We start from the raw sequence: 22,352 nt of genomic DNA, 5'->3' as shown, positions 1-22,352 counted from the left end.
GTTTTCAAGAATACATTCACAATCCAATACAAATCTTAGCATAAAGACAGTAATTATCTAAATACACTGTAACAAATTCTTCAGAACATCAACAAGGTGTTCAGAAAAATGCAGCCACAAACATCCTAATCTTCAATAACTTTTTAAACTGCACCGGACATTCACAAAGACAAAGCTGACTTCAGGCAAGAAAGCATTCTACCTCCACAGCATACTCTGAGGATTGGAGGACAATTGAGGGCTACTGCTCTGAAAAAGCGATCTCTCCATTCTCGTCGGTCTCCCTGTTTTTGGCTTTTCTGGAGGCTGTTCTTCAGAAGGGACTGACTTTAAAAACTCCAGGAAGTAAAACAGTTTAAGCAAGAATTGAAGACTTGTCTCTTTAAACAAGCATATGGGGTATCAGAAGATTAGAACTGAGTTGAAAGAAATAATGTTATTTGAGTAATTAGAATGAGGCCTGAAAAGAAATTGTTTAAAAATTTTATGTTTAAATTTGTTTGAAATTTTATGCTTGTATTTATGTATGTAGGCTTTGTTAACCGCTGAGAACTCTTGGACTGTGCAGTGTGGACATGTTTAAATAAATAAAGGTGCAGGTCACAGTCTTGGCATGCTTCAGGAGCCACTTGTGAAACTCATCTGTAACAGCTCATTCAGATGTAGTCTGCTTCTTGATAGGAGTTATTCATGTTTGGCCTCTCATTCATCAGGTGTGTCCAGAATGGAGTCTTAATTTGTTCCTTAGGGCTCTTCAAAAAGCCCTGTTCTAGCCAATTTGGAAATCTACGTTGAAAGATCTTACTTTGAAGATTGTATTTCTGGTTGCTGTTGGTGAATATTTGAGATTCAAGCTCTCCCTTGTCAGGACCCCTTCCTCTGCTTTATGGAGGCCAGTGTTTTCTGTGCACCATGCCTCTGTTGTTTTGGCCTTTCATGTTAACCAGTTGGTGGAGCCTCCATATTTTTCACAAAGAGGACTGTGGGGATCAGTATTCCTCCTTACATCTGTTGGATTTTAAAAGTAATGTTTAGGTACTTGGAAGTGACCGAGTTTCAGAGGTCCTATAGAATGTTTACTTTTTTTGATAAGTGGAAGATGGGGCAAGTGGCTTCTAAGTTGACGATCACTTGCTGGTTACCTTCTGGCTGGTAGAAAGCCACCCTCGGTGTTGCGAGCTCACTCTATGAGGAGATTGGCTACTTTGTAGACTGAGATCAGTTTTGTGTTGCTGGCCAGTATCTGCAAGACGGTGACTTAGTCGTCTCTGCGTACTTTGTTCTTTTTGCACATGTTGTAGAAAGATGCAAGTTGTTACGCTGTCTGGCTTTGTTCTTTCCACTGCTTGGGTATCTGAATTGTAGAAGCTGCACACAGGACTTAGGGAGCACAGTACAATTCTGTATTCCCTATCTCCACCTGCTGGTCAAGGGACATAACATTCATACAAGTTCTGGAATAATCTGAAGGACTAAAGGAAAGAAAATTATCAGGTAAGTCTTAATTTCTTCATGAATATGAGAATGTGTATAAGAATTTGGCAGCAGTAGAGCAGCCTAATGGTTAGAACAGTGGGCTGGAAACCAGAAGGCCAAGGTTCAAATCCCATGGCAACTCCTTGTGACCTCAGGAAAGTCACTTAACTCTATGCAATCTCAATATAGCTGCCAGGACCTCATGTGGCAGTCTCACAAGGCTACCACAGGAGGTCATAGCAGCCATTTTGAGATTGGAACTGGCATGCAATCGCCAGTTGCTCCTGCTTATGCCCATTCCAATCTCAAAATGGCTGCCAGGACTTCCCTTGGAAGTCAGGGCAGCCATTTTGACTGAGCAGTAACACTGGGCAGGAACAAATTGAGTTTGTTCATGCCTCCGAAGAGGCCACTGGACCATCAGGGCTTCATAAGGTAGCCCAGAGAAGACCTATGGGTGGTCAGGCAGCCCGGGAGGGCCGGGTCTCTGCCGGTGGGGAAGGAGTAGGTATGGCTGCAGTGGTGGCCTGAAGGGACCCATCTTCTGGGGGGGCGGGTGCGCATCTTCTGCCAGGGGGGGCAGGTGGGTGGGCACAACGGTTTTGGTTTTGGCTTCTTCAGTTCCGAAACTGAGCAGCAATTTTTGGCTGCAGATTTGGTTTCCGTCAAAACCAAAGCCAACGGTTTTGGTCAGCTTCTAGTCACTTTTACTTTGACTCAAGGCCACATCTGGATCTGTGTAAGAATTTGTCAAGGCCACATCTGGAACTGTATAAGAATTTGTCAAATAAAGCTAAATGTGATCAAATTGTTTATCCCCAGTGGTCTTTTGGCACTGTTCTACAGTGTCAGCCTCTGTGCATGGCTTTTGTTTTCAGGTTCTCTATTTCCAGTTAGCTGGGCACTCAAGTAGTATGCATGTTAGAAAATTGATGCCAGTCCCAGACAGATACTAAATACTGTTCAGTAAGCAAGCACTTGATAAATAATATGATGGGTATGCATTCTACATTTTTTTAACTAAGCACTTGCTAAACCCTTTTTGTTGAGGACACAGATAAATTTTAGCATGCTTACACCAACCTGTTTAAATGTATCTTCCTCTCATCTTTCTCAAGCCATCAAACAAATATTTAAAATAAGTTCTATTAACAGAATTTCTTTAAAAACCTTAAAACCTATACTTTGTATTTTTTAGGAATTTCTTAAAGTACAGGATGAAAACAAGCAAATGAGAACGATCTGTCATGAACAAGAGCAAGCTCTCCAGGACCTTGCTAATAAACTAAGCGAGTGAGTCAGTGTTCTATCCTGGGCTTTCTAAGGGCATGCCAAATAACTTTGTAAACCTAGGAGAGCAATTTTCCAAAGTAATTTACCTGGGCCAGTTGTTTGTCTGAAAAATGCCCACCCTTTCTGCTAGTAAAAGATTGTGTGTGAATCAACAGTGGAAACAGTAGATAGGCTTGAAAGTAGGGTTAGGTCAGAGGAGACATTTAGACTGTAGTTCCGTAAGTTACTATCCTACTTATTTTCAAAGGAGAAGGGCGCCCATCTTCCGACACAAATCGGGAGATGGGCATCCTTCTAAGGTCGCCCAAATTGACATAATCGAAAGCCGATTTGGGGCATCCTCAACTGCTTTCCATCGCGGGGACGACCAAAGTTCAAGGGGGCGTGTCGGCAGTGTACTGAAGGCGGGACGGGGGTGTGGTTTACAGATGGGCATCTTCGGCCGATAATGGAAAAAAGAAGGGCGTCCCTCACGAGCATTTGGCCGACTTTACTTGGTCCATTTTTTTTCACAACCAAGCATCAAAAAGGTGCCAGAACTGATCAGATGACCACCGGAGGGAATCGGGGATGACCTCCCCTGACTTCCCCAGTGGTCACTAACCACCTCACACCCTGAAAAAAACAACTTCAAAAACTTTTGTCTTTTTTTTTTTTTTAGAGTATGTCCTTCGCTATGCCTCCGTCCCTGCGACGACAGTTGAGGATGTCCAAAATGTGGATGTTTCTGTGAGAAGGATATCCATGCCTTCCTCTTTATTTATTTGGATTTTGGATCGCAAGTAGCAGCAGTGGGATTTGAACTGGCCACCTCTGGATTGCAAGACCAGTGCTTTAACCACTAGGCGACTCCTCCACTCCATTCCATTCCCTTGAAATTTGGCCATCCCTGTTGGGGGGGGGGCAGTATGCAGGTCCCTGGGGGGAGGAGGTATGTGTGTGTCAGTGGAGGCATAACGAAGGCATGGATGTCCTTCTTTCAAACATTTTGGACGTCCTCAACTGCCCCCCCCCCCCCCCACAGGGATGGCCAAATTTCAAGGGAGTGGAGTAGAGTGGCCTAGTGGTTAGAGCACTGGTCCTGCAATCCAGAGGTTGCTAGTTCAAATCCCACTGCTGCTATTTGTGATCCAAAATACAAATAAATAAAGAGGGTGTTGGGCTCATAGCAAAGGCATGGGCATCCTTCTCACAGAAACATCCACATTTTGGACCTTGTCAAAGGGAAGGAACTGCCGTCGATTCCCCTCCTTAGGAAGGAAATCATGTGCAAATGAGCTAACAGCAAGCAGCTCATTTGCATGCAATTTCCTTCATGCATGCCCGTTCCTTTCCGGATCGGTAAGGGAAGGGCTTTTTCCATTCAGTTAGTGGGACCAGTGCACTACAAATGCTGGCTCCTCCCACAACCAAATGGCTTGGATTTGGTCATTTCTGAGATGGGCATCCTCGCTTTCCATTATCGCCGAAAAACAGGGACGACCATCTCTAAGGTCGACCTAAATTTCATGATTTGGGTAACACTGGTCCCCGACCGTATTATCAAAATGAAAGATGGACGTCCATCTTGTTTCGATAATATGGGTTGCCCCACCCCTTTATGGGGCAGTCCTTAGAGATGGGCACCCCCGTTCAATTATCCCCCTCTATGTAACTTTGTAAGTCTAAGTGCTTTGAAAATATGCCTCATAGTGTTCGCTTTTTTCTAACCTATGTGTGTTATTTTGAAGGAAAAAGGAGGGGCACGTCTTTTTTCAAAGTCAGTTTTTAATTGAAAAGTATGTGCATACTTTCCCTTTGAGATCTTGTGCATAGGTAAAAGTTTCAAAGGACTTTACAGTTATGTGAGCTGCGAGCTATTGTGGAAAATTGTGCATCCCCTCCCCGAGTACGTTGCCAGGAGAGAACTGTGGCAAGACTACCATGTTCTATAACAGTGCACCTATATTTAGATGCCTAAAGGGTGCTAATGTGGCATTAATTCTGTAAAGCAAAGTAGGAGCCTAATTTCTTCATGTAGTACTAGCATAACAGTTAAAATGTGCACCTATAGTTTGTGTGAATACTTACGCCAGCCAAAGAGTATGACTATGATGAAGGATTCTGCTAGTGTTACCTGTACACTAGAGTTTATATAACTGAATCTGTAGAGTTTATAATGAGGTTCAGTCCCAGTAAAAGCACCAGATTTCACTCCCAAATGAGGGTAAATAAAAACATTTATGGGGCAATTCTACAACTGAGAGCCCCCAAGGATGCACAGGGTGAGCCTATTGTATAACAGCATCTGAACACCCAGATTCTGTTAGAGAATACTATTGTAACCTAATATTTATGCACCCGCAGTTACACCAGCATAAACTGTGGCCGTGTAAGTGCAGCAAGGATGTGTGTAAGTTATGCACCCCATTGTTGAATAGCACTTAGGTGTCCCTCTGGCACTTTTGCAAGTATTTGTGCACTTACGCATGGAAACTCTGGTATTCTATAAATTTACATGCACAAGGGGCAAATAAATGCAGGTGCCCTTTTAAAGGACTGTTCTATAAAGAGCCTCTTACATTTAGGTACCTAGAGGACACCTAATTGAAGCCTGTTCTATAAAGGGAAAGGGAAATGGGACTTGATATACCACCTTTCTGAGATTTTTGCAACTACATTCAAAGCAGTTTACGTATATTCAGGTACTTATTTTCTGAGATTTTTGCAACTACATTCAAAGCAGTTTACGTATATTCAGGTACTTATTTTCTGAGGTTTTTACAACTACATTCAAAGCAGTTTACATTTATTCAGGTACTTATTTTGTACCAGGGGCAATGGAGGGTTAAGTGACTTGCCCAGAGTCACAAGGAGCTGCAGTGGGAATTGAACCCAGTTCCCCAGGATCAGAGTCCGCTGCACTAACCACTAGGCTACTCCTTCACGCAGTAAAGGAAGTCAGGCAATGTCAAGTACAATGTCTTCCTTCTAATTGGCTAGAGACAAGGCTGGTTTTAGAATTCTGGGGCCCAGGGCAGAAATTGAGGAGGGGACCTCTGATCCCCTCTCCTCCCTATTCTCTCCCCCCCCCCCCCCCCCCCCCCCCCCGATCTTCCCACCTGCCATTACTACCATACATAAAGCAACTTTAAATGACTTCTTCACACTCACCAAATACCAGAACAAGGGATCAAAAATAGAAATTGAACTGGGAACCCCAAGAAATTAAACTCAGTAAATACTAAACACTGGCAAAATAAAAACAGACATGCACTTATTTTTGTACTGAACACACTGGGGTCCCGGTTCCCCCCAACATTAGCCTCCTTCCTTGCTGTGGCTGGTGGAGATCCTGAAACCCTGCCAACTGAAGACCACCTCCTCTGATCTGACAGCCAGAAATTGGCAAGCTCTTCAGCTAGCGGCAGTGCCCCTGAGCTGCCACCAGCTGTAGAGGTTGGAGAGTTCTGACCACCAGACTGGAGGGAGAGGTCTTCAGCTGGTGGGACTTGGGAATCCCCACCAACTTAGGTATTTATATTTTTCATTTGGGCTAGGGGTATGGGGCAGGGTGGGGAGAAAATCTGGTGCCCACCCACTTTAGGCTTAGAGCCACTTCCCCCTCTCTCCCCCTTCCCTCCATCAGCTGTCTGGCTAAGCCACTGAACACAGTACAAAGATTTGTGATGCACATATCCCAAAGCTAACACATTCCAGTTAATAAATTCAAAATAAAACACATTTTTCTACTTTTATTGTCTGGACATTTTATTTTTCTATCATGTTGGTACCATTTTGTCTCTTCTGCTTTCCTGTGTCTTCTGATAATTCCCTTTCCAGTGGTTGCTGTCCATTTGTTTTTTCTCCTTTTTCCTGTCTTGTTTTATTCCCTCACTACACCTGTCTCTGATATACTGATCTTTCCTTTTTAGCTCTTCCCTCTCTTTTTTTCTTTCTCTGCCTCTTGGTCCACTCAAATTTCCCCCTCTTTCTCACCTTTCTCCTCCTTTTTACTTTTTAGCTATCTACCAACTTTCTATCTCCCTTTCTCATGCTCTAGCTCTCCCGTTTTCCGTCTCACTCCTTCCCCAGCCTCCTATTCCCTTCTATCTTTCATGTATTCCTTATTACCACATTACTACCTCTGTACTCACTATCCTCCTCATTACCACATTTCTATCTCCGTTCGTACTATCTTCCCTTCATTCACCTCCTTGCCTCCCCAATGGCCTCACCCACATGATTCCACAATTTCCAGTATATCCTCTCCCTCCATCGGAGCTGCCAAGGTGGCCAGCCTCCCGAGTGGGAGATTTAGGGCCTGCCCATAGCTCTACCCAGAACTGCCCACAGCTCTGCCACGGCACAGCCTCCCTTTCCAGCAACAGCAGGAGACACCTTGTAAAACATCATTTCTTGCTTCGAGACCAGCAGCAGCAGGAGATGATATTTAATGAAGACATTTCCTGCTGTCCCTGGAAACAGAGCTGTTCAGTGGGAGATCCCAGCTCCCCGGCGGAAGTGCAGGAAATGACTCGCAAAAGGCAGGTCTGTTCCATTCTTGTAGCCCAGCTTCTCCTCTCGCTCTCCTTCTCCCTCTCCCTCGCATGGTCTGACATCTTCCTTTCCTTTTTCCTCCACCATCTTCCTGTCCCATCTCTCTTCACTCCTGTCCCTCCCCCCACAATCCATCATCTCACCTCCTCTCTCTCCTCCACCTTATGGTCCAATATTGCTCCCACTCTCTTTCCTGCTGTTCTTCCCTTCTCTCACCCCATGATCCAATATCTATCCCTCCCTCCTGGCTGCCCCCAGGTCCAAGATTTCTCCTTCTCTCCCTCCCTCTCATCCTCTGGTCCAACATCTGTCTTTCATCCAGCATCTTCCCCTCTCCCAGGCCTGCCTACCTCCCTCCCCTAGGTCCAACATCTCTGCCATTCTCTTCCCTCCCTCTATCCTATTGTCCACAATCTCTCTCTTTCCCTCCCCCCTTCTCTGTTTCTGGACTCATCATTTACTTTTCTAGTCCTCTCCCCCCACCTTCTCTCTGGCATTTCCCCCTCTCTCATCCCTCCCCACGCCCATCCCTGGGCTTACTTACAACATCTCCAAGGGGCCCTGTGGTTTGGGCATCTCTACACCTTCTCCCCACCACGGTCCATCTCTCACCCTTCCCCTCACCTTCCCGGTCTTCTTTAAAAAATCATTTTCTCTTCTTAGAGGGGCCATGGCGCAGCAGCCATTCTCACAAGGAAGTTGTGGCAGAGCAGCAGAGGAAAAGCTTTGGGGCAGCCGCAGGCAACTTATCAGAATGGCTGGTGCGCCAGGGCCCCTCTGAGAAGAGAAAATGATTTTTATAGAAGACCAGGAAAGAGAGGGGAAGGGAGGAGGAGACCAGTGGTGAGGAGAAGGGTAAAAAAGATGCCCAGACCGCAGGGCCCCCTGGAGCTGCCCTTTTTGCCCCCCCCCTCCCCCCAACATTAGCCCTTGCTGAAGAACTTATAAATCAAAGATCAGCCTTGAGGTGGGTGGGAGATGGTGTGAGAGGGAGGAAATTAAATACTAAACAGAGGCTTCCCTCAACTAGTATCTGTGCTCTAAAATAATGTTATGCCAAGCTCTAAAATGCAACCTAAAATAATAAACTAGACTCTAAACCACTATTTATATGAAACCCTAAGAGAGACTTAAAAGGCTACACTATTGTCTAAACTGAGTTTGCTAAATAAGTAGAGTAATTTAACAAAAAAAGACAATGAATTACCCAGTGGCGTAGCCAGACTGCCAATTTTGGATGGGCCTGAACCCAAAGTGGGTGGGCACAAAATTTTCTCTCTGCCCCCCTCCCCCAGCAAAATTTAGTCACGCTAATCAGATGCATTTGTCACACAGGGTAAAGTGCTGCTTTTCAGTGCATCAGATTTCAGAAAATTTATTTAATAGCCTAACACCCTTTTCAGTGAGCTTTCAGAGGCCAAAACCTCCTGCCTCAGGTCAGTATAATGCTGTTACGGTATCCTCGCCTGACCTAAGGAAGGAAGTATTGGTCTCTGAAACTTCATTAACACAGGTACCATATTACTTTATCCTAAATTAAAAATAAAATTATTTTCTTTACCTTTCTTGTATGGCCATTTACTTTTTCTCATTGTGTCGCTCCCAGTCTCTAGATTCTGCTTTCCTTCGTATTCGTTTAACTCTTCTGCCAGGTTTTCCTGGCCATTTGTCATTTTTCTCTCCTTTTTCTTTGCTTTCTTCAATATTTTTCTGCCTCTCTCTCTCTCTGTCCTGATTTAATTCATTCTTACTATCCATTCTTTAATTTCCTTCATCTACTTATGGCTTTTCATCTTTTTCTCACCCTTGTTCTCCCCATGCCCCTTCCTCTTATTCTCCAGTCTTTCACTACTCCCCTTTTCCATCCAGCAGCTCTCCTCTTTCTCTCCCCATCCTTCCAGTAGTCTCCCCTCTTTCTTTCTGCATCCTTCAGTCCAGTGTCACCTCTTTCTCCCTACCCTTCCAACAAGCGTCTTCCCTCTTTCTCTCCCCATCCTTCCTTCCATCCATCTACCCTCTCTCCTGATCCTTCCATCTAATGTCTCTCTCTTCCTCTTTCTAACCAGTGTCTCTGTATCTCTGTACCCTTTTCTGTTCAGTGTCCCTTCTCTCTCCACATCCTTCCAGTCTCTCCCCTTTCTCTCTGCATCCTTTCATCCATCTCCCCTCTTTCTCTCCCCATCCTTCCATCCAGAGTCTCTCTCCCCATCCATCCGTTTTCCCTCTTTCTCTCCCCATCCTTCCATCTGTTTTCCCTCTTTCTTTGCCATCCTTCCATCTGTTTTCCCTCTTTTCTCCCCATCCTTCCATGTTTCCCTCTTTCTCCCCATCCTTCCATGTTTTCCCTCATTCTCTGCCATCCTTCCATCTGTTTTCCCTCTTTTCTCCCCATCCTTCCATCTGTTTTCCCTCTTTCTCCCCAATCCTTCCATGTTTTCCCTCTTTCTCCCCATCCTTCCATGTTTTCCCTCATTCTCTGCCATCCTTCCATCTGTTTTCCCTCTTTTCTCCCCATCCTTCCATGTTTTCCCTCTTTCTCCCCATCCTTCCATGTTTTCCCTCATTCTCTGCCATCCTTCCATGTTTTCCCTCATTCTCTGCCATCCTTCCATCTGTTTTCCCTTTCTCTGCCATCCTTCCATCTGTTTTCCCTCTTTTCTCCCCATCCTTCCATCTGTTTTCCCTCTTTCTCCCCATCCTTCCATGTTTTCCCTCTTTTCTCTTTTCCTCGAGGCCTGCCCTGCATGCCAGTGCCAGCCCCAGCTCCCATTGCAGGCCACTGCTGCTTTTCCTGTTGAGCAGCAGGGCCGGTGCTACAAAAAGAAGAAGCGCTAACGCTAAGGACAAAAAATGTTTTAAAAAAAAAGCGCGGCACCGGCAGGCACTGTCTAGGCAGCCTTGAGGCATTGGCTGCTGGCTCGCAGGCTCCTCCCGTCCCTTACGTTACTGCCCCTGCCAGCAGCCAATGCCTCAAGGCTGCCTAGACAGTGCCTGCCGGTGCCGCGCTTTTTTTTTTTTAAACATTTTTTGTCCTTAGCGTTAGCGCTTCTTCTTTTTGTAGCACCGGCCCTGCTGCTCAACAAGAAAAGCAGCAGTGGCCGGCAATGGGAGCTGGGGCTGGCACTGGGCGGGCCTGGGCTACGCCCCTGGAATTACCTATACAGCCCCAAGTTTACCTTTTCCCAAGGTTGAATGCAATTTCCGGAAGGTAAGATACACCAGTGAAGTTTTCCTCCCTTCAGCAGGTCCTCTCTCAGCACCTCTTTAGCTTCACATCAGTCTCCTCAAGCTCTGCGAAATCTGTAATGCTCTAAAGGCTTTCAGAGATCGTCTGTCAGTCCAAATTGTTCTAATTCAGATAGACAATGAGGTTGCCATGTGTTACGTCAACAAGCAGAGGGGATGGAATCCTAACCCTCATGTCAGAAGGAAGTCGGGATGTGGCAGTGAGCCACCAGCCATGGCATGGTACTCCAAGCCAGATACCTGGTGGGGAAAGACAACAGTCAGGCAGACAGCCTGAGCAGGGTGATGCAGCTGCATGAGTGGTCTCTAAGTATGGGCATTGCCCAAGATCTTCCGACAGTGGGGCACCCCCTTGGTAGATCTTTTTGCCACTCATCTCAATAACAAGGTCCTGCAGTACTGCTGCAGACTCAGATCACATGGCAAGCTAGCATCAGATGCATTCCTCCTCAGTTGGGGAAAAGGTCTTCTGTATGCTTATCCTCCAATCCCTGTAATAGGGGAAAACTGCTGAAACTCAAGCAGGACCAGAGAACCATGATTCTCATGGTGCCTTACTGGCTGAGGCAAATTTGGTTCCCTCTTCTTCTGGAGTTGTCCTCCGAAGAACCATGAAGATTGGACTGTTTTCCAACTCTCACCACTCAGAACAAGGGGTCTCTTCTGCATCCCAACCTCCAATCCCTGGCCCACATGACTTGGATGCTGAGAGTGTAGAATTTGTATTCCTTCAACTGCCTGAGGATGTTTCCAGAATCCTGCTGGCTTCCAGGAAAGATTCCACCAAGAGGTGCTATACTTTTAAGTGAAAGAAATTTGCCATCTACTGTGAAAGTAGGGCCCTAAATCCTCTCCCTTGTTTTCCACAAAAAGTACTTGAGTACCTTCTATACCTCACTGAGTCTGGTTTGAAAACCAACTTTATAAGGGTTCACCTTAGTGCAATTAGTGCTTACCATCACTGTGTAGAAGATATGCCCATCTCTGTACAGCCTCTAGTTATTCGCTTCATGAGAGGTTTGCTGGTGACAAAGCCCCTCGTCAAACCTCCAACTGTGGCATGGGACCTCAACGTCGTCCTCACCCAGCTGATGAAAGCTCCTTTTGAGCCACTTGATTCCTGTCATTTGAAGTACCTGACCTGGAAGATCTTAATTTTTGGTGCGGTCACTTCAGCTCGCAGGCACTAGTAGCTGATCACCTTACACAAAGTTTTACCATAACAGAGTAGTTCTCCGCACGCATCCTAAGTGCCTTCCTAAGTTGGTGTCGGAGTTCCATCTTAATCAGTCAGTCGTCCTGCCAGCATTTTTCCCCAAACTTCATGCCCATCCTGGTGAAAGTTCACTACACACCTTGGACTACAAGCAAGCCTTAGCCTTCTATCTGGAGTAGATTAAAGCCCATAAACAGTCCACCCAGCTTTTTGTTTCATTTGACCCAAGCAGGATGGGGTAAACATACCTCCCTGATACTCAAAACTATTTAACTGGCCAGGAACATCTCCTGGCCGGTTAAATAGAGTTTAAGTGCCTAACCACAGATATTCAGCAAGAGATAACTGGTTATCTCCCGCTTAATATCCCGGTTAGCCAGTTAGGCTTGGATATTCAGCACCTAATCAGCTATGTTGAGCAGTCAAAATAAGCTGCTTAATTAACAGGTCTATCTTTGACTGCTGAAAAGGTAACCAGTTAGCGCTGAATATCAGCATAGTTGGTTAACTTTTTAGCAGCCAAAATAAACCCAGATATGCAACATTGGTTGTCAAATATGGCCGGCATTGAATATCTGGATTTAATGCCAGCGGCAGACAGCAAATGCCTGCCGCCGGCTGAATATCAGACCCAGTTTATCCAGTTGGCTAGCAGAGTGCATCTTGTTCACTTATACCCAGACTGGGCTGGCTTTGGAGGCTCATATCAGAACTCACAATGTTAGAGCCATGCTGTCAGTAGCTCACTTGAGGTCAGCTTCCATTGAAAAGATGCTCAGAACTGCAACTTGGTCTTCAGTCTACACATTCATATCTCATTATTGCTTTGAGCAGAATAGCCAGCACAACAGTCAATTTGGTCAGACAGTTCTGCAGAATTTGTTTGGAGTATAGCATCCAACTTCACTCTCCTAGGCCCATTCTTTTCTGTTCACCTTCACAACAGAGCTATTTATTTATTAGATTTATTAGAATTGTTGGTTCTGGTTGGTCTTGCCATTGCAAGTCCCTATTGACTGTTGTTTCTTGTTTTCGGTGGGCCTGGTAGCTAGGGATTCCCACATGTGAGTATACTATGTTCTGCTTGTCCTCATAGAAAGTGAAGTTACCTGTAGCAGATGTTCTCCAAGGACAGCAGCACAAGCATTCTCACATACCCTTCCACCTCCCTAGGAATTGCACTATTTATGCTTTTTTTTCCAGCTGCGGGTCCCATGTGACTTGGGCAGGTGGGAAGGCATGCGCAATGGGGGCCTTCCAAAGGCTTCTAGAAGTTACAGAATGCAGGACTCTGTCGGTGACATCACTCACATTTAAAATTATTTGTCCTGCTGTCCTTGGAGAACACCTGCTACAGGTGAGTAACCTAGCTGTGTTTGTGTATGGTGGAGGGATATATACATCAGCCCACAAGCCGCACCTGTCGTACTGGCCCTCCCTTCCAACAACAGGACCCTTTCTATCCACTCTGTCCATTCCTTCCTTCACTCCAATCCATTTTACCCTCTTCCCCTACCTTTTGAATCTAAAAAGTCAACAGTCACATAATGGACCATTCAAAAAATCACAGTCCCTGTAACCCACTCCTGGCTAAGTAAGCCAAGCCAACAGGTATCAGTTTTTTCACAAGCCCTCACAAACATGTGGAAGGTAATTTTATAACAGTGCACCTGTTTATAGATGCCTGATTGGCACATATTCTATAAAGGAAGGTAGACATCTACTTTCCTTTATAGAAGATTTGTATAACCAGCTATATATATGTGTATGTGCGCTTAAGCACAAGCACTTAACATTAGCTATAGTGCTGGTGTAAATGCTTGTGCCTAATTTTGGAAGGGGTGTGTGTGTAACAGAATTCTGTAAATTATGCATGTAAATGTGTGCCCCATCTGTGCCCCACCCAGACTTCACTTATGTATATGCCTGGCCAACAGCTACACGCTATCAAGATGTCCATGTAGTTACAGAATACTGCTTAGGTGGAATATTGGCATTTACATTTGTATATGTTAGTATTCTAAACACCTACTTTATAGAATTGCCCATATAAGAGGCAATTCAACTGGGCGCATCCATTTAGGCTCTCCAAGACCAAATGGTGGGAGCCTGTTCTATAATGGAACCAAGATGCCTAGGTCTGTTATAGAATACTAGCAAACATGGTATTGATTATGTTTTTGGATTGAATTGCTGTTTTATACATACCCTCCCTTATGTTTCTCTGTAAGTTATGAGTCTGATTTTCTGTAACTTATGAGGCTGATAGCATTTTGAGGTAGCAAATAGGTAGAGAGGTATGGTAGCCGTGTTAGTCCACTCTTAAGGTTATCAATAGAAATCAAACAAAATAAAACATGGAAAAGAAAATAAGATGATACCTTTTTTATTGGACATAACTTAATATATTTCTTGATTAGCTTTCGAAGGTTGCCCTTCTTCGTCAGATCGGAAATAAGCAAATGTGGTAGCAGATAGTATATATAAGTGAAACATCCAAGCATTACTTTGACAGTCTGACAGGGTGGGGTGGGGGTGGGTAGGAGGTATGCATGGGGACATCAAAGCATTTCATTGATATTCTAACAGGATGGGTGTAGGTAGGTGGGAGGATGGTGATAAACAGAGAAATACAATTTTATGGTTTATAATGGGCTAGAAAACCCAGATCTTTGTTAAGTCCTGTCTGTTGGGTGTCAAAATATTCAATCATTCTGACTTCAAAGGTCTTACGTTCCTGTATTTTTTCCTGTATTTTAGTAAATGAAATGATGGCAGATAAAGACCTGAACGGTCCATCTAGTCTGCCAAACAAGATAAACTCATCTTGTTATGTTTTTATGTAGTTTTATTGATAATGTAAACCACTTTGATATGTTCACTGAAGAGCAGTATAACAAATGTTTTTAATTAATTAAATAAATAAATAGGTGCCCTCACTATAGAGCTGGCATAAGCACACATTCCTAAATGTAATATTCTGAAAGTTGTGCATGTAAGAGGTGGACCGCCTTTCTTCCATTCATGCTCCACTCCTGTGTACATCCCCCTTGCACTTATGCAATATGCACAAAATAGTGCTTAGGCAGCATGCTAACATACAAGCACATATATACTAGTTTCTAAACATTTATGCACATAATGTACATGTAAATGTGAGCAACTAGTTTGTTGAATTGCCCTTATAATTGTGTTATGCCTTAATAATAAGGTGTTCTCTGTAGGTCGTGATATAATTATATGACTCCAAGTTGTATTTTCCAAGCACTTAGACTTACAAAGTTCCAGTAGTAACCTATGGAACTTTGTAAGTCTAGCTTTGAAAATGAGCCCCTCCATCACCTAAATATAACATCATAGTTGTTGTATTTACATCAACCACACAAAAGAAGAGGTTTTAAAGTATGTGTTTCTAACTATGTTCAACTCGTACATACCCAACAAGAAACCAGAATTTTCTTTCCAAATTTCAGTGTTGGTTTACAAATCTAAAATATCTCAACAGTTACAATTTTCTAACATTGGTGGCCTGACTCATCAAGTTCATTTCTCATAGACACAAAATGGAGACTGGGAGAAAAGCCCCAGATTCCTCGTTTTTTTGTTTTGTTTTTCAACATGGTAGTTCCTCCTCACTCCTTTTTCTTCCAGCTTTTTCAAAACTAATACTCTGTTTATGGTATCACAAACTTCAGAACTACCTGGGTATTCCCCCTCCCCCCTCCCATTTTAATAGAGGCTCCCACTATTTATAGTGTGGTCATTGGTGCAACAGTCCTGAGGCCAGGAGCCATACATCAGGACACCTTTCAGAACCCTGTATCATATGTTCTAAAGCTAGTCACCAGGTTTTGTCATTGTTCAGGAACATGAAATCCTGTCTTCTCATGGGCTATGAACACTCCCTCCCCATCCCCAGCTGATCAGGGATGTGGAAGACCTGATACAGGAATCAAACTCGGGTCCCTTTCTGTGGCAGTGTATAGTACTAGTATTGAGTCAGAAAATCAGCTAAATTCTTCATATCAGTTGCCATCTAAATAATGTGTATCTTGTCTCTATTCATTGCCTGTTTAGATCAAAGCTTAAAATAGAAGATATAAAGGAAGCAAACAAGGCATTACAGGTTAGTATTTTAAATGTACGTAATTTTTAATGTAGCTATGTATATTTTGTCTTATTAATTTGAATTTGATTTTTTCTTTTATTCTTACATCATTTTGGAAAGGCGAGTGAGAAATACACTCAAATAAATGTAAAGAAATAAGTTACAAGATGTTGAAATAATGACATTTCTTGTCTCACCAGGGACAGGTTTGGCTGCAAGACAAGGAAGCGTCACACTGCAAGCTGTGTGAGAAGGAGTTCTCTCTCTCCCGGAGGAAGGTGAGTGAGGTGTATTCTCTCTGAGCAGCATGGAACAAAAATGTTAAGGCACAGGAATGTTTCCTTTTCAGATTGCTAGACTGAGATTGCATTTGCTTCAACCTTAGTTTTAAAGGATAATTTATGCTGCAGAAGTAAAGGTGGAATTTCAAATACGTTAAAATAGAATTAATTTTTGTGCCTGTTTGAAGTACAGTTGCAAAGATTTGTGCAGGATGTAAGGGGAAAAGGAAATGGATTTTGGATTTAGTTCACACTTTTTTAGTTGTAGCTAAAGGCAGTTTATATTGAGGTACAGTAGGTATTTTCCTGTCCCTGGAGGGCTTACAATCAAAGGTTGTACCTGAGGCAATGAGGGGTTAAGTGACTTGCCAAAAATCACAGGGATCAGCAGTGGGATATGAACTGGACTTCCCTGGGTCTCAGCCCACTGCTGTAACCATTAGGCTACTCAGTTGTGTTTGGTAGGCAGGTTTCTCTCATTTTGGATTTTTTTCACCATTTTTATATGTACTACTAGCCTGAAGGCAAGGCTGCCACAACTTTCATTGTTGGTCTCGTCCTGTCAAAGTCTACACGTCTAATCAGCCTGCATAATTTAAGCCAAAACAGCCTTCCTGTGTATTGATTTCTGCCAGCCTCATATGGGATTCAAAATCAGATCTTCTACACAGTGTACATCTCTTCCCCTAGTTGTTTGAAAAAACTATAATGCTTTCAAAAGAAAGGCAATGGTGAAATTAGGTCTTAATTAGGGTTGCACATTTATCATGTTAATAACACAAATAATGCATTCAAATTTTAATGCAATTAATAGCTGTATCTCTTCCCCACTCCCCAACGATCCATCATGGCCCGTCCCACCCACCAGCATCATCCTGTATTACCCCATCTTTCTCTCTTTCCTCCCCAGCCCTCTTTGTTTACTTATATGGTTGCCAGGCTGCTGTGCACAGCGACGACAGCAGCAACTAACTGAAGGCAGGCAGACATGAGGATATTGTCCTGCCGGTCCCAGAAATCACACAAGGCCTGTCTTCATTTAGTTAGTTTGCTGCTGTCACCACCAGGCAGAGTGGACAAAGCAGCAGCTCAGTGACCATGTGTGTAAACAAAGAGGAGTGGGGAGGAAAGAGAGACAAATGGGGCAATACAGGATGGTGGTGATGGGTAGGGGGCAGAAATGGGGCTATGCAGGTTGGGTGGGTGCAGGGGGGAGATAGGGCAATGGTGGTAGTTGGGAGAGGGAGAGAGATGGGGCCACAGTGGATGGTTGGGGTGCAGGGGAGAGACAGGGCCATGCTAGATGATAGTGGTGGGGAGAGATGGGACAGTGCTGGATGGTGGTGGTGATGAGAGAAGGGGAGATGGGGCAATGCTGGATTGAGGGAAGAGAGTGAGAGAGAGACAAAGAGGTGGGGTGATATAGGATGATGGTGGTGTGTAGGAGGAGATATAGGGCAATACTGGATGGTAGTGAGAGAGAGAAAGAGACAGAGGAATGATGCTGGATGGTAAGGAGGAAGAGAGAGATGAGTCAGTGCTGCTTGATGGAGAGAAGGCAGCAATACTGGATGGTAAGGGAAAAGAGAAAGGGGTGATACTGCATGGTGGGGAAAGAGAGAGACAAACGGACAATGCTGTATTGGGGAAGAGAGAGAAAGGAAAGGTCCTTAGTGGCTGGGGTGGGGGAGAGGGTAGGTAGGGAGAGAGAGAGAGGAGATGCTGCATTGCAGAGCAAACAGCAGGGGGGTCAAGGGACAATCTTGCCTAGTTCCCCTGAAAAGTTCAAATAGCTCCGATTAACACCCATTCACCTTCACACAGGCCAATGGATGAGTAAAGATTAACAGGATCCAGCCTCAAAACCAGGGCCCCAATCCCAACCGGGCCAACACTTGGAACAGAAAAGACCAGGACACCCAGTCAAAAGCCTTCTCTGTGTCCACCGAAAGCAAACACAAGGCCTGGTGAATGCGCCTTGCCCTGTCCATAATATTCAAAACCTGCCAAATATTGTCTCCTGTTTGCCGACTGGACAAAACCCAATTTGTCCAAATGCACCAATAAGGGTCCATAAGCCAGTCCACCAAGACCCGTGTAAAAATCTTGGTATACTCTACTAAAAGGGAGATGGTTCAATAGGAGCTACAACTCGTCAGGTCCTTCCCCTTCTTATAAGTGTCACCCCTACCAAACGCATAATGTATGGTTACTCCATCCCATCCCCCTATGAGTTAAACAAGCTCAGTAATGGGCGTACAAGAAGTGTTGAAACCACTTGTAAAAAGATACTGAGAAACCATCTAAGCCAGGATGTTTTCCAGGCTTCATAGACCGGAGCGCGTTCTTGACCCTCCTCTGTAGTAATGGGGCGATCCAAACGGTCAGCCTCATGCCAAGTTACCCTGCCCAATGATATGCCTACCAGATATCGTCGATATCCCTCTCATTTGCCTCTGCTTCCAGGGTGTACATGTTTGGAAAAAAATCAGCGAAAGCAGCTCAAATTTTTATTTATCTTTTATTTATTTGTTACATTTGTATCCCACATTTTCCCACCTATTTGCAGGCTCAGTGTGGCTTACATCGTACCGTACAGGTGATCGCCAATATCGATATGAACAAATACAGAGTGATGTTGTAGTAGAGTACAGTTCATGTGTTACAGACACGTTAGGGAATCGTAAGGGGGAAGAGTTAAGTTATGTCCAGTACGAGCTTTGGTTTCGTTGTGTTGCAGGGTTAAGGCATTTAAGTTGGATCGTTAGGGTATGCCTTTTTGAACAGGTAAGTTTTTAGTAATTTCCGGTATTTTAGGTGGTTGTTTGTTGTTTTCACGGTGCTTGATAATGCGTTCCATAGTTGTGTGCTTATATAGGAAATGCTGGATGAATAGGTTGATTTGTATTTGAGTCCTTTGCAGCTTGGGTGGTGGAGAGGTGGGGCAGGTATCCAGTTTACAGTGAGTCTTGGAGAACCTGTTAGTCACTTGATTGACTGTTTCAGTGGTGAGGAGAGCGAATCTTGTCCAGAATCTGTCCGCTGGGGATTCATCTGGGTTTGAGTCCATACATTCAATTAAATTTTCGATGTAGGTGATGTTCTGAGGTAGTGTGTGCTCCCTTACGCGGGGGCAGTCCACTTTTATTGTTACCCTTGTACTTGTTATTGCTGTACTGTATGCCTGCCCGGTCACATTGTGTGTGTTCCTGCCTTTCAGTTTTCAATAAAGACTTTAAAAAAAAACTTACTCATGATTAAAGAATTTAATCACATTGCAGCATCTCCTGTCTCCTCAATTTTTGAATGAGCACTAAATTTAACTGCTAGCCCTTTTTTTCTGCTCTCTTCCTCTCCCGACCCCTGTCCTCAGCATGATCCAGCATCTTTCCCTCCAACCAGGATTCAACCTGCTCACAGATGGGGGGTGGGGGGGAGGGGGGTTGAGTGCCTGCTGTCTGAGGGATGTCACTCCATGTTTCTTTGTTTCCTTGTTTCTGCAATGAATGTGGTTTAGGGTGTGCTGGATCTCTCCGGGAGTGGAATGGGAGAGAGGTCCGTATGTCAGCCTACCTTAAAAATGGTCTTCTATTAGTCCCCAGCAGCAGCAGTGGTGCACATATGCTGCCTGCAGTCTGCTCCAAAGCTTTCCCTCTGGCTCTTTCTGCCTTCTCTGATATCACTTCCTATTTTTGCATGGGTAGGGTGGGTCAGAGGGAAAGCTTCAGACCTGGCTTCAAGGACCAACAGAAGACCACCTTGAAGAAAGACTAGGGAGGGGAGAAGGGAATTGAGAGTGGGTAGAAGCTGAACCCTGTGAGCTGCAGGCCTGCAAGCAGAACTGGAGGGGTCACCAGTGGAAGCTACTGCCAAAGCAGTAAACTCCAACAGCCACAAAAAGAACTTTGTGTTGCTCACCACCAAGTTTGTGTTGCTACTCATGAGGGTAGAGGGGAGAAAGGAGCTGAACAATAGAAAGGAGGAAGAGATAATGAACCTGGAGGAAGAGGGAAGGAAGAGAAAGGGAGATACATTGGATCTTGGGGGTGGGAGGGAGGGAGATTATCAGTTCTTTAGGGAAGGGGGATGGGGTTTGATATACTGCCTTTCTACGGTTACAATCAAAGTGGTTTACATATTATATACAGGTACTTATTTTGAATCTGGAGCAATGGAGATTTAAGTGATTTGCCCAGAGTCACAAGGAGCTGCAGAGGGAAATAAATAATAGATAAATTAGTAACTAAACAAACTTTAATTGCACAATCAAAATATTTTAATTGTGCAATTAAATTTTAATCAAAATGCGGCCCTGGTATTTATGCCTCCTCTGCAGCCTGCCACTACTGGTTGTGCATTTATGACACAGCAATTTTAGAAGGAAATGCATACATGCAAAACCCATCACTTTTATATGTATTCCAACTAAATCTAGTTATGTGGCAGGTTGTAAAATTAATACTTTTTGGTGCCTTATTTTGCAGACTTATGTACAGCATAGCAACAATAGCCTTATTTGACATAATCCATGTACAGAAATATGCATATTCTAATGCCTTTCTATTATTGCTGTTCTCAATAAAAAGATTTGAACTAAAAAAAGGTATTCCAATAGACAGGATTTACATAAAATATTTAGTAGGGTGGCATAACTGACTGCTTTTATTATACTTTTTTATTTCTAACTTTTTAGCATCATTGTCGAAACTGTGGCGAAATTTTCTGCAATTCCTGCTCAGATAATGAACTGCCTCTGCCTTCCTCCCCGAAGCCTGTCCGAGTCTGTGATACGTGCCATGCGTTACTGCTACAGCGATGTTCCTCTCACTTGGCATAGGATTCTTAACTACAATTCTTTTTCTCATTGCTTTTACATGGGGAGCAGTCTGCTAACAAGCTGCTCGAACTCTTGGGAGATCTAGATAAAGAACTGAACTATTAATAATGGATCATGTTAATGCACCCTACCCAAAAAACAGAACATAAAAATGTTGATTTGTTTTTTCAGTATTATGCAGTAAAGTAGCCATCTTCTTCTTTCCTCATACAAGGTTTTGAAATCTAAGTTCTAAACATGGTGCATTTTTAAGTTAAAGAGGTGCTGTCTCTTGCTGTTATAGTCACTCTGCTGGTTAGGTGTGTAAACTAGTTCTGTGTAGATGGAGCACATTGGAAAACCAAAAACCATAGCAGGTATTTTCAAGTATTGCACATCTAAACAAAAAAGTAAAACATGTTTGTCAAAAGAGGGGAGGGGCAATAATTGTACTCCTTACCTAACTTGCACTCATCTATGTATACAAATGGAAACTCCCTTGTACAGTTTCCAGAAAGTACATGAAAAGATTTGAGAACAAAATCCCCATAGCTGCTTTTCTGTGCCTGGCCCAATTCTGTCTTCAGGGCCACTCATTTTTGTGCGGCTAAAAGCGTGCATTCTGTCACTCAGCACACATACTTTGCTTGCATTCAAAGGGAGCAATTTTCAAATTCTGTTTTCATGCATAAAAATATTTACCTGTATAAAAATATTTGATTATTGCCCCAAAATGAATAATAAAATAAATCCTGGGGAAAATTTGAATTACGTGGAGGGGCATTTCTAAATGGGGACGCCCATCTCCAAGGGCGTCCCCACAAAGGGGCAGGACATCCCGTATTATCGAAACAAGATGGGCGTCCATCTTTCGTTTCGATAATACGGTTGGGGACGCCCAAATCTCAGCATTTAGGTCGACCTACATGTTGAGATGGACGACCTCGGTTTTTGCCAATAATGGAAAACGAGGACGCCCATCTCAAAAACGACCAAATGCAAGCCTTTTGGTTGTGGGAGGAGCCAGCATTCATAGTGCACTGGTCCCCCTGACATGCCAGGACACCAACCGGGCACCCTAGGGGGCACTGCAGTGGACTTCACAAACTGCTTCCAGGTGCATAGCTCCCTTACCTTCGCTACTGAGCCCCCCAAACCCCACTCCCCACAGCTGTACACCACTACCATAGCCCTAAGGAGTGAAGGGGGGGGGGGCACCTACATGTGGGTAGAGTGGATTTTGAAGGGCTCGCATTTACCACCACAAGTGTAACAGGTAGGGGGGGATGGGCCTGGGTCCGCCTGCCTGAAGTGCACTGCAGTACCCACTAAAAACTGCTCCAGGGACCTACATAGTGCTGTAATGGAGCTGGGTAT

At 44.2% G+C, this 22,352-nt stretch overlaps 1 protein-coding gene across 3 annotated transcripts in view; it reads left to right on the top strand.

Annotated features, from left to right (window-relative positions):
* The window catches only part of RUFY2 (RUN and FYVE domain containing 2), a 126,627-nt gene extending 104,844 nt beyond the window's left edge, over window positions 1-21,783 (top strand). For all 3 annotated transcript variants that reach the window (XM_030203146.1, XM_030203144.1, XM_030203145.1), the window contains 4 exons: window positions 2,675-2,769; window positions 15,848-15,896; window positions 16,079-16,156; window positions 20,853-21,783. In XM_030203146.1, coding sequence (XP_030059006.1) covers window positions 2,675-2,769; window positions 15,848-15,896; window positions 16,079-16,156; window positions 20,853-20,996 — 366 coding nt within the window. In that variant the 3' untranslated portion in view covers window positions 20,997-21,783. The remainder of the gene's footprint in view (window positions 1-2,674; window positions 2,770-15,847; window positions 15,897-16,078; window positions 16,157-20,852) is intronic.
* Window positions 21,784-22,352: the final 569 nt, after the last annotated feature.

This window comes from Microcaecilia unicolor, chromosome 5 (genome assembly GCF_901765095.1).
Source record: "Microcaecilia unicolor chromosome 5, aMicUni1.1, whole genome shotgun sequence".
NCBI classification, from domain to species: domain Eukaryota; kingdom Metazoa; phylum Chordata; class Amphibia; order Gymnophiona; family Siphonopidae; genus Microcaecilia; species Microcaecilia unicolor.
Note: the sequence above shows the minus strand (reverse complement) of the source record. Positions and strands in the feature narration are given on the sequence as shown.